The 12,960-nt window shown below is 43.9% G+C and overlaps 1 protein-coding gene and 1 long non-coding RNA gene across 14 annotated transcripts in view; both read left to right on the plus strand.

The window, feature by feature from the left end:
• nfixa (nuclear factor I/Xa) overlaps nucleotides 1-12,960 on the plus strand; it is a 142,960-nt gene that overhangs the window by 123,789 nt on the left and 6,211 nt on the right. For 9 of the 13 annotated variants that reach the window (XM_058065531.2, XM_078793498.1, XM_078793496.1 and 6 more), the window contains 3 exons: nucleotides 3,009-3,178; nucleotides 5,601-5,748; nucleotides 8,700-8,788. In XM_058065531.2, coding sequence (XP_057921514.1) covers nucleotides 3,009-3,178; nucleotides 5,601-5,748; nucleotides 8,700-8,788 — 407 coding nt within the window. The remainder of the gene's footprint in view (nucleotides 1-3,008; nucleotides 3,179-5,600; nucleotides 5,749-8,699; nucleotides 8,789-12,960) is intronic. The other 4 variants (XM_078793500.1, XM_078793503.1, XM_078793502.1 and 1 more) reach the window with 2 other exon arrangements.
• On the plus strand, nucleotides 8,796-12,806 carry LOC144899822 (uncharacterized). Its single transcript, XR_013628131.1, has 2 exons — nucleotides 8,796-11,818; nucleotides 11,900-12,806. It is a non-coding gene; the product is annotated as an uncharacterized LOC144899822 (long non-coding RNA).

Consider the following 12,960-nt stretch of genomic DNA (forward strand, 5'->3'; position numbering starts at 1 on the left):
TGAACGACATAGATTCCTTCAGTGTGTTTCCAATGACGTCTTTTGATTTAGGCACAAAGGGCAAATTGTCCTCTGGGCATTTTGGTCCAATAGCATATCCGACAAGGTTTCTCAATCTCCACTCCGAGAATTCCCAACGTCCCTCGATTCTGAACTTTGCCAACAAGTCCCTGTAGGCTGGCAGGCTCACTTTTCAAAGGCATAAATACGTCCTCCGCTCTCATTCCATTTGACTCTCAAAGGGATGGTTTGGTCCACGGCCAAACCGCACCTACCACGTAAAGGTCATTTGCACTCAATGCCCTCGCCTGGAAGCGTATTGAATTTTACTCTCAGCTCTCCCTACGGTATATTTAGAAAATATACCAGAGGCCGTGTCTTCAAACCATGACGCTGTGTTGTTAAAAACAACATTGCATTTTTATTGCGTTCCAAATTTGATCATGAGTTCTAGGAACTAGCCATATGTTTGAACAGTTCGCTAAGTGGCTCCGTTGTAATAATGAAGAAGTGTTTTGAGGTTGTCTATTAGTTAGACACACATGTATGCGAAGGACTGTCAATGTTACAATGGCTGCAGTCCAAATGGAATGTCCCTTAGAGGCCTCTAGTTGTATAAAGTGCCTGGAGGAAGACGTGCATACGGGGAAAAGATACTTCTCGTTACCATGGCCCGCCTCAATTGCAATGAAACTGTTCGCTCCTCTTGTGTAAGTTTAGTGTGAGAGTGTGAGTGTTCAGGGGTAAGTGCTGGATTGTTTATGTTCCGTTGTTGGCAGTGGACTGACATGGAGAGCTGCCAGGCAGACTGTTGTCTGATTATGCTTGTCTGGAGGGACCGCCATTGTGGCTGCAATTACACGCACACATAACCAATGCGTGTACATTATAAGGACCCACGATTTAAGTTTAAAGGCAAAAAAAAGTTTGACCAACTCACACTGACGCCCTTTGTGAGTTGCGCCACACACAAGAGACAGTGGTGACAGACAAAATCGCAGATGCTTGTTCGCCAGTCTCCCCCTCACCTAGCAGCTTGCCTCGCTTGTTTGGTGTGCCAAATTGCCAAAGCTGTACAATTGTAGGCGAGGACAGACAGTGGAGCTGAGCAAGTGTGTCTGTGTGTTATGCTTTTTCCTGCACTTTGGGGCCAAAAGCATTTTGCGGAAAAGGGCATCTTTTAGCAACGCGACTCACTGATTGAGTGAGTTTGATGCATTAGCTGACACTTCATGTCAACATGTTTTTCTACATGCGTATGTGTGTGTGTGACAAATGTCTCCGGAAGGTGTTTTGTGGTCATTTCTATCAACTTTCAAATTCCTGAGGAGAACCACACATTGCCCATTGATTACCGTAAATTCCGGACTATAAGCCGCTACTTTTTTCCCAGAAGTCATAAACCCTGTGTTGAGAAAAACAACTTAAATTTGAATATGATTTAAGTTGTTTCATTTAAAAATGAGAACAGTGTAATCCCAATAACTACGCAGCTTTAGAGAAAATTCACCTCCAATATCCATCCATTTTCTACCGCTTATCCTCGCGAAGGTCACAGACATGCTGGAGCCTATCCCAGCTGTCTTCGGGGTACACCCTGGACTGATCGCCAGCCAATCACGGGGCACATATAGACAAACAACCATTCACACTCACATTCATACCTATGGACAATTTGGAGTCGCCAATTAACTTAGCAAGTTTTTGGAATGGGGGAGGAAACCGGAGTACCCGGAGAAAACCCACCCATGCACGGGGAGAATATGCAAAGTCCACACAGAGATGGCCGAGGGTGGAATTGAACTCTCTCTTGAACTCTCCTCGCTTTGAGGCCTGCATGCTAACCACTCGTCCGCCGTGCAGCCCATTTCAGACACTAAACCATGTAATGCACCGTGCATGCACTTCAAAGTTCACAGTCCATTACCGTAAATTCCGGACTATAAGCCGCTACTTTTTTTTCCCAAACTTTCAAGATTAAGACCGGTGGAATATATGCGTCAAGGAAGACTGCAACTTCTTGTCTTGTGCATAAATTAAATTAGCGTGAACATACCCTCATCATGGAAAATGCAAAAAGAAAGGCATATGATGCAGCTTTCAAGCTAAAAGCAATCGAGCTGTCCGATAAAGAAGGAAACAGATCTGCTGCACGTAAACTTGGCATAAACTAATCGATGGTGAGACGCTGGAAACGGCAGCGGGAAGAACTGGAGCAATGTAAAAAAGACGAAAAGAAGACGGCTTACCGTGATTTTTACCAGTATGTTCTTTATACCAGACCTGTTTTACCAGACCTGTTATACTGTGTTGCTAGCGTGTTGTTACCATGTTGCTACCGTTTCACTGCCGCGTCACAGGCACCGTTTGTGAAGAAAGTTATATTATTATTATTAAGTTATATTATTAAAACTTTGAAAACTCTCTCTGTGTACCGTCTTTTTTTGTAAATATGTTTACATGTTTTAATGTGGGCACATGCGGCTTACATACAGGTGCGGCTTGTGTATGTCCAAAATCGGTTTTCCTCAAAAAATGTAGTGGGTGAGGCTTATAATCAGGTGTGCTCTATAGTACGGAAATTACGGTACATTTTACTGACAATCGATAAAAAGTGTGTGTTTGTGTGTAAGGCTGATATACCTTAGTGGTGTGCATGGCAGCAAAGACACACATAGGATAGGATATGTCTGTGGAATAGTGTGAAAAGGTGCCAGTCATGGAGACGGAGCTGTCAGTGCCTGATTTATAAAGTGAGTGGGGGCAGATGTTGCGCAATACTGCAGCTATGGATGGTATACCACAGAACAGAGCAGACAATTATAGGTCTTAGCGGCACAATTATACATAATGGCTGCTGCTTAGTTTAAGTACATGTCATATATGTAACTCGCATGTACTAAATTGTTATATCTAATGTGATGTATGTGTGTTTTATCTCTTGTCCTGTCGCAAAACTCACACTTCTCATTCTCTTCCCCTACTTCCTGGTCACTTCCCCTCTGCAGGAAGCCCCCGTGCCTCAGCCTCAGCCCTGCACTTCCCCTCCTCCTCAATCATCCAGCAGTCCAGCCCTTATTTCACCCACCCTACCATACGCTACCACCACCACCAGGACCCGCTTAAGGAGTTTGTGCAGTTTGTGTGCACCGACAGCACAGGACAGCCGAGCGCACAGGTAAGTGAAGGAGGCAGTGTGTGAGAAGGTTACATAATAAGCAAGAAGGAAAAGAAGTACTGCAAAGGGGGTTAGATACTGCATTGCAGTTGTCATTCGGTCAAGCTAAATAGTATTATGGGTTGGATCAATATAATGTCAAACGCCAGGAGAAACATTTTGGTCATCACAATAATGCAAATCAGTCATACAGTGGAACACGCTTAGGTCTGTCCCGCTTGAACGGACAACCCGTCTATGTGGACCAACTTATCAAACCCCTATAGACTGTTTAAGTTTAAGTCGGCATTGACAGATACATTACATGGTCGAGAACTTTTGTCGAGACCCAAAGGGGTCATTTCTATGAAAAATCTGTCTAAGCCAGGTCCCCAGAATGACTGTTGAGAGTGCGAGCCATCAAGCTAAAAGCCAGAAACTGTCAACTGAATATCCAGCGTGACTCTTAAAGCGCTTCTCCTTCACATCGAGAGGAGTCAGTTGAGGGGGCCTCCCGGACGCCTCCCTGGTGAGGTGTTCCAGGCATGCCCGGCCGGGAAAAGGCCCCGGGGCAGACCCAGGACACGCTGGAGGGATTATGTCTCACAGCTGGCCTGGGAACGCCTTGGTGTCCTCCCGGTGGAGCTGGAGGAGGTGGCCTGGACCCGGATAAGCGGAGGAAAATTGACTCTTAAAGTATCAGGGACTGAGGTTTACCAAGCTGGAAAAGCTAGCATTTGTTATACTCACCCCCCCTCTGTGAACCTCACTCTCACCCGGGTCACGGCACCAATGTAAACCCATCTGGGCCACCCCTGCACACGCCAGGGACTCCAACCAGGGTCTGCAGAATGAGAGTTGAGAGCGCGAGTGAGTCGTTTCAATGTCCGGTGCCACTCTTAAGATGACTTCTGGCAACAACTTCCATAGGTTTAAAACTCCTTTTGTGGTCATTCAGAGGTCGGCAACCTTTCCTATCAAAAGAGCCATTTTACACCCCCCCCCCCCCCCCTGCTCGCTAAAGGAAAATAGACTGAAGCCGCAAGCGAATTGTGAGTCTCCCATGATTTTGATTGACTACCAGATTTAGAAGGAATTTCAGAGGAGAAAAAGCGGAGTACTCTTGATCTTGCTAATATAGAATATAAATGTCCATAAATATCTGTGTAAATTAAATGTAAATTCTGTTTACATTTGTTGACAAACATGTTTACTCTGGCCCCAACAAGTTTGGGTGTTAAATACTTAAGCATTGCGAAGGGAGTCACAGAGCCGTGGGTTGCTGACCCCTGAGTTAGGGTCTGTTTTGATGATGTCGACAACCGCTTCTGTCGATATCAGTTAACCAGTCCAAGGGTTGTTGACATTAGCAGGCCCCATGTTTCTTTACAACATGACATTGCCAACTATGACCTGCCATGCATGTTACAGCGTTTTTGGGTTGTTTTTGCAGATGTTTTAGGGGCTTTGCTATGACAACTTTGTGAAACCTTCAAGAAAAACACAAAGAAATCAACTTATGTTTAAGAAAAATACATACTGGTTGTATTGCAAGAGGGGGATAAAAGCAGGACAAAGGTGTTTTTTTTCTTCATTTCAAGCCGGATGCCAAACCTGGTGTTGTGGTCAAAGCCACTTTGACCCAACAGTGTCATGGGAGGATGCAATAAATGTAGCTCATGCAGGGGGGGGGGGGCTCAGGCTGAGTTAGCAGCAAAACCGCAGTGGGTCAGATTTAACTTTGTTTAGCAGAGCTCCATAAACGGCCATGGAAACACTGAAAATTACAGTCGCATTCCAGCTGTCGCTCTATGTGATGCGGCTCTGCTGTGAACAATGAGACTAAATCACTTGCAGGGAACATCGTATTTTATGCACAATACAGGGTGGAGGATCAAGATTAAGTCCCAAAGCACCTATGTTTTATTTTCAGTGTCCTCACATGACCTGGTTCAGCGTGCTCTAGCCTTTGCAGGATGCTTTTAGTTTGCTTAGAAGGATGGTGTTTGATTCTGTACACCATTACTGTAAACTTGGCCTTCATGTTTGAGTCTTTGCTTGATGTCGTAGGCCCAATACATGGCACCTTCAAATGAATATTCATTACTCGTTATGCATTAGACACTCCCACACTGTAATGTGCGCATATTTTACATGACTCACTGATGAAATGGGAACATTGTACAATAATCTCCTAAGCAGACAACACAGTACATTTAGCACCATTTATTCTTATGTATTTCATTCTTTTTGACCAGTCTGATCACTGTTAGGTTTGTGTGTGTGTGTGTGTGTGTGTGTTGGTAGTGTACACGGTCCTTCTTGTGTGCATGTTGTCGCCCTCTATGGGTAACTGGGTAAGTGTTGGATGTCACTCTTTTCCGTCTGTGATCTCGGGGGGTGTGTGTGTCCCGCTCACCCTGTCTATATGGTCCGTCTGCAGCCTAATGGAGGCGGCCAGAGCAAAATGCCGGGCTCCTTCCTGTTGCCCCCGCCACCCCCAGTGGCACGCCCTGTGCCCCTCCCCATGCCCGACTCTAAAACCATCAGCACGCCCACCGACGGTGGACTCAGCTCACCCGCATCTCCGTGTAAGTCACTCCCACTCCCCCTCCACAAACCCCTATTAATGCCCCAGCCTCCCCACAGAATTATCATAGAAGCCAGTCCAAAATAAATTCTCCCAAAGGGCAGCTTAATTCACGTTATTTTACCTGACTGGGTGTGTTAGCTTCATTATGCACATAGGAGTCGCAGGTTTTATGTGCCGAGACAATTATGATGGCTACTAGGGGTGTAAGAAAATATTGTTTCGGCGATATATCGCGATACTTCGTTCCATGATACTGTATCGATATTAAAAAGTACGATATCAATATTTTTTGGCATTTATCATAGACTGTATATGGTATTTATTCAAGTGCAGACACTGATTTTAATTTAAACCTCCGATCGTTAGGTGGCAGCACTTACGTAATCAATTAGGCAAGAACGTTGAACGAGATTCACAAGTGAAACGTCCTTACACATAAACACAGTTCAACATGGCCGAATGCGAGCACATAACAGCGGCCCCTGCGGCGTACAAGGCTGAAGTGTGGACACATTTTGGATTTCTACACAAAGTAGGGTTTGCAAAAATTGACAAATTGTCGTGCCTGAATAAAGTATTCGGGAAACACAACAAATCTGCGAGTCCACTTAGCGAGACACCATGAGGACCTGCCGCTAGCAAGCAATGCGAAGGTCCTTTTGTATACTACAAAATACATTGTCATATTGCAGGTATTTTGTTTTTCCAAATTGATATCACTATTGTGTTAAATAATGGTTAAAATAAAGCATCCTAAAAGGACTTTTTTACTGATGTTAGTTACTTTGTTCCACAAAAATACTGTTCTGATGGTGGATAAGTCAGGGACTGTATACTCTGCATTTTTTCACAGTTAATAGAATGTGAACATTTGAGCAGGATCTTGAGACATAATTTAATTTATTTGTTTTTTATGTTTTTTTTGTAAATTTAAAGCTGGACCTTAAAGCTTTATTTATCCAAATGCTACACTTTTTACAGAGGAAAGTTTGTAAACATACTGTTCTAATCGAATACAAATGTGTTTAGTCAGTGCATATTGCTGGTGTAATTCAGTTTTTCCAGGAAATAATCTTTAACTACAAGAAAAACAAAAAAAATATCGCCTTGTTAACAGTATCGTGATATATCGTATCGTGAACTGAGTATCGTGATACGTATCGTATCGATTCTTGCCAATACACACCCCTAATGGCTACTCCTGTCGTTTTTCCTAATGCGGCCAAAAGCTACCCATCTGCAATCCCCATCAGCAGCCCCTGGAGCTACACCACTTGTTGGACTGTACTGGACTATAGTAGAAGGTCCAAAGCTGTTAGGGCAGATGCCACGCCTTTGCCGTAGCAGAGATCCTCTCTCCATCACTTCTGTATCCCTTTCTCTCACTCTGAGCTTCAGTTTTCTTTTTCTCTGCACATGTCTTTGCGTCCATTCCTATCCTTTTTTCTAGCTTCTCTTGCTCTCTAGTGTCGGGCTTCATGCTAGCACCGCAAGAGGCAGTGTGGTCTTCCCCCCTCTTCTTGTTGGGTTTGTTGAGGGGGTGGGGGGTGGTTAGAAGGGCAAGCAGAGCTGGGCCCCTGTGCACGTGCTTCTGTAGCCTTTGATCAACGCAGGCCCTGCATGTCTGCCTAACAGAGGCAATACCGCCCATTTCTCTCATTTCTTTTGTTTGTTTTTTTTGCTTTCTTTTTTCTTGATTTGATATATTCTCAGTTCTTTGTTTCCTTTTTTCCTCTTTTTTTCTTTTCAGGGGAACAAAATTAGGGCGGTTGGCGTGGACTCCAAAAAAAAAAAAAAAAAACATAAAAAGAAAAACTTACATGCCCCAATTATTTCTCACACCCAATTCCCTTGTCACTTGCACACAAATCTCACAATAATTAAGACAAAGCAACATGAAAAAATTCAGAATTTGTCAAGAATTAATAGTCACTGGGGGAGCAGGGGAGAGGAGTGTTTAACAGGGCGCGTTGAGGTGTCGGTTGGTTGCACCCACACAGGTGCAGTGGAAGAGTCGGGCCATGGGAGAGGCACACCAAGAGGGGGCGCTGGATGGAGCAACTGGGGGCACCTTCTCCTCCTTTTTGTTTTGACTTTCTCTCCTCCTGTCCTGTCGTCCTCTCTCTCCCCACACACACACACACACACACACACACACCCCTTTCCACGTGTCACTTCATTTTACTATTTATTTATATGAATATATAAATAAATATCATGTCCCCCTTTCTTCTCATTCCAGTGGCTGTTATCACTTTTTATTTTTCCCTTCATCTCCAGTTATTAATGATATTGTAATTGCAGTTGTGAACACACGCAAACATTCTTAAATCCCTGTCATTGTTATCCTCACACCCTGCACCCACCCACCCGCCCACCCATCACAACCTCAGTCAAGTCAGGGACAAGTTCCACGCTGGAGTCCAGTGAACACAACTGCCCTAAATTTGATCCTGTGACACCCCCGCCTGGTGTCACATGCTCCTAAAAGTAAACAGAACATCATTGCCACCGGTGAAGAATCCGCTTCCTCTACTGGTCAACCTATGATTATGTCGACAGTGGGTCCTCAGTGGTTTTGTATGATTACGGGCCAGGGGCTGCTGAGGATCATCAGTGACTTATTTGAAATAGCTTCCTCATGTTAGCACCATTCATTACAGACTGTACATCCCCTGTGGAACCGCAGATTACATGGCTAAGTGAAGGGAAATAACAATTAAGTCGCCCGCAACACGAACAAATCAGCCATATGACTAAGAGAGCATCAGTATCACCGGCCCTTTACTGTCTTTTCCCAATAGCTTCTTTGACAGTGATCTATTGCCCTGCACTGAAAAATATAAATATATATAACTCATGATGATGAGAGCATCAAACTCTAGTATGAGCTTGGTGTGTATGCATGTGTATAAAAGCATGTACACACTTGTTTCTCTCTGTTTGTAGCATACTCCACGCCAGGCTCCACAGCTCCCAACCGGTTTGTCGGCATCGGAACACGGGACAACTTTCTGAATATCCCCCAGCAGACTCAGGTACCCTGCCAGCCTCCCTTCATCGAACTAACAACCCACCCGCCCATCTCTTTATCGCCTCCGCCTCTGTTTTCTGTGTCACCTCATCACTCGCTGCAAGCATGCACACCGTGACACTGAGTCGATGGTACTTCAATGTCTACAGGAAGGTTTATTTAAGGGGACAATATTTACATTAATATGTATTTATTTGATATCAGATCATTAGCTGTGCCACAATTCAGGGACTATTTTTTTTTTACAAAGTAATACATAAGCAGATAATATTGTATTTTCTGGACTATAAGTCGCACAAGGCCAAAAATGCATAATTAGGTCGAAAAAAAACATACATAAGTCGCACTGGAGTATAAGTCGCATTTTTTTGGGGTAGTTTATTTTCCAAACTACTTGACCAAAACAGACATTACGTCATCTTTGAAGGCAAGTTCTAACAATAAAAGAATAGAGAACAGGCTGAATAGGTGTAAGATATGCTAACATAATGGTTATTCAGCTACACAAAAAATAAACATAAACAGAAAAGATGTCCAGTGTTATGTAACATAACAAACAGTTTTAATTACAGTAACATTTATGTTCTGTCATTCTCAATTCTCTTTGGAAACTAACGTCTACAGTTTAAATATTGAATTGTTACGGAATAGGAGATATCAGTGAAAAAGTCTATAGTGCCCTCTTGTGGCTGTCTGTGAAATTATATATATATTTTTTCATTTATAAGTCGCTCTGGCGTATAAGTCGCAGGAACAGCCAACCTATGAAAAAAAGTGCGGACTTATAGTCCGGATAATACGGTATATTGGCGGACTGGCAGAGTAACACAAAGTCGTTGTTAGCTATTTAACTAAGTTTATCTCCATTATGACTCCCAAAGGCAGCGGCAGCGCATAAAAGTGAAAGTCATAAGAAATCGACATGCCCTGTCCAAGCTTTTGAAACGCGGCGACCATCATAACTGATGAAGAAGGTATTCTCGAACATGAGAAAGTGTAGCCGGTCTGGACTGGCACTGGCTGAAATTGAACTCTGTGTTCTTTTGGTAAATAGATGAGGTGGGAGGCTGCAATTTCTTCGTGAAACGTGTAACATATTCATATTTTATATGTAATTAACAATCGCTGCCACCGACTAGCATACCTCGTCCTCAGCGGTCCAAAAATGCGACTGAAGAGGAGCGCGCCAGAAAGGCAGGAAGTGACATCACACAGTGTCAAAGTTTACACAACAAAAATAAATGCAAATAAAATAATTTTTTCGCATTAAAGCGACAAATACATACAAATAAATAAAATTCGGTTACAAAAGCATCTGCTCCTCAGAAATGGATCATGATAACAGCATAAGCAGTATAGTGGACTCATTATTGAGACCCCCCCTTCCCAGTCTGTTATTCCTTGACAACCACAGGGATAAAAGTAAGATTTTTTTATGATATCTCTGTAATGTGTTCTTTAAGTGACATCAAACTCGACTCACAGTTTAGGAACTGGAGCAGCCTACTTCAACGCAACCTTTTTTCCCCCATTTTTTTGGGACGATGCACCGCTACTTATTTTTGCTGGCCTGAATTGGGACACAGCTAATGTTGTGCACAACCGTGAGCTTTCAAGTGAATCACACTGCAAGTCACCTTGAAGATGGCTGCCTGCATGCTTGGCTGTTTTTAATTAGGCTGAAATCTGTGTGATCTAGTTCAAAGTTGTCAAAGTTCTTGTCGGTCGACCTTTCTTCGGTTTCTACTTTTGGTGCCATGTGTTCACAACACTTTTGTCGCCCAAAACGATCTTACGAGTTCAGACACGGTGCTTGTTTTGCATTGACATCATAGCTTTTCCACATCCAAGCCATTGCCGTGAAATACCCGCTGGGGGATATTCTAATGAGCTAGGAATTGGTCATCGCCCACCTACATTGATTCATGTTGTGCATGTATGAAGGCCTTAAGTTTCAGTACTGGTTTACAGTTTCTGTTCCACAGTAGTTTCCCCACAGTGAATGTAAACAGCGCCAGTTAGTTTGAGCTTCAGGAGTGTTGATTTATCTCCACAAGGCCCCACAGTGTGTATTAGTGCAGCGTGTGAGGCCACCAGTGTACTACATTGTGGTTTTCGCCTTGGCTGCGCTCTGCCGCTGGGCTGCAGTGTCTTGGGCCTCCTCCATCACCAACACAACTTTTCTCATTAGGGGCTAACCACACCTGCCTGCAGCCAACTGGGCTCCGCTATGCTCCCTCCACACACATGGAAGCAATCAGCAACCCCGCAAGCTCCGCTCTGCTGCCACAGCACGCCCTCCCTCACTTTCCCCTCCTGCTGCTCCCTCCTGTATTTTCAGGCTCCCCCACCTGCACCTCTCGTACACAGATGTAGCCCTGGCACAGAGGGGACATTCAAACGTCGTCCAAATGTGTCTGAGCATGCATGGAACACACGCATGAACATGTAACGCCGTGCCAAAAGTCTCGCTCCTCGTTTCTACCCCCACTGACAACAGCTTGCATCTGTTCTAGAGCGCTTATTACCGCTTGAAATCGCTTATCAAATATTCTGCACTGGTGAATTTAAAGCATATTTCACAGTAACCTGAGTGTTGGCCTCCGAGGCCAATCAAGAGCGTGAGAGAGACTTAACAAGGGAATCCTGCACACAGTTGCAATGGTCGAACTGCTGCGGAGAGAAAAAGTGGTCTGAGGAGCTCTCTGGTGGCGAGACAAGAGTAGTGCAGCTGAGGGAATATTCAGAGGAGAGAAGGCTGTCCAAAAGAGAGAGGGACGGAGCACTAGCAAGAGAAAAAGCAGCGAGGGAGTTAGTTGAAGCTCACTGCACTCCACAGTCATGTCCTGGCTGTCTGGTTGCTCTGGCAACCAGACATGATGTCATGGGCTGTTGGACTTGGATGAACACGGGGAGGGGGTCACTTTCCACTGCCAAGGATTACACTGGGAGGGGAGAGGAAGATAGTAGGGGGTTAATGGAAGTTGAAACCAGGAGGAGGAATTGTCTACAAACAGCAAAGAATCATGGGAAGGTAAAAGTACGGTTGGGGAAACTTTTGAGAGGTTTACACAAAGTGGGACAACATGGCTTAGTGATTTGCTGCACTTCCCAGGTCGAGGCCTACGGAATGTTAGCAGACGCCAGAGCAGCTCAGCCTGTGCCAAAAGTGGAGTCTTCGCCCCAGCACTGTGCAGTAGCACACGGGCATCAGACCTTTCTTATCAGAAGTTTTCAGAACTGCTGCCCTGCTATTTATAGCCGCTAAACAACACGTGTTTTTAATGAGAAAAAGAGTCGTTTCTCTTAAAACAGCAAGGGGTAATGTTGACATTTCTAGTTTGTAGCACTGCTGAGCTCAGCAAATATTCAAAACAGGGCTAGGAAATCATGCAGCACCACCGAGTAGTTGAAGAAAAAAATCCCAACAGAAAATATGGACATATAACAATGTGTGGACATTCCATACCCAGAGCAAGAGACAAAAATTAAATGATGTTATTTTTCATGGTGGAAATAACAAGATTAACATGTGTCATGTGAACTTTCTGACCTATAAATGTTTTTACAATGTTCTATTCTCCTGTTAAATGAGGTTTGCACATTGGAAGTGAACCCTGAAAGAGGTTTGGGATGGATCTCTACGCTTGGTTTTACAAGTTTTTTCGAACACGGAGTTCTACTGATGTCAATGCAATCCACACTTCCTTTATATGAGCTGCAGATTGCCTGCACTCAGTAAACACGGATCTACAAATCAGGAAGTCCTCAGGAGCGCGCGGGAGTGGGCGTACCTCGAGGAAGGCCACAGTTGAAGTAAATTAAACAGACCATTTGGGTCGGAAGCAGGAAGTCCATGGAAACACTTTAGAAAGAGGTGCAGAATCTGGAAGGTCTAGAACAGGGGTCTCAAACTCAATATACCTGGGGACCACTGGAGCTAGGGTCCGCATCAGATTAAAAAAAAACAAAAAAAAAAACGCATTTATTAAAAACATAAAATTATTAAAAACATAAAAAATTCTACACTTTTTCAGTGCTTTGGTTCCGGTTTTCCACAAGAAAAGCTCTGATAAAACATTCCACTGTTCTGAAATATCTTAATTTTTATTTACTACACAAAATAAGATGAAAAAAGAAATAAATCAAAATAAAGGAAAAAATCAATCAGTAATA

This window comes from Doryrhamphus excisus, linkage group LG9 (assembly GCF_037039965.1).
Source record: "Doryrhamphus excisus strain RoL-2023G ecotype Guam linkage group LG9, RoL_Dexc_Guam_v1.1, whole genome shotgun sequence".
In the NCBI taxonomy this organism is placed as follows: Eukaryota; Metazoa; Chordata; class Actinopteri; order Syngnathiformes; family Syngnathidae; genus Doryrhamphus; species Doryrhamphus excisus.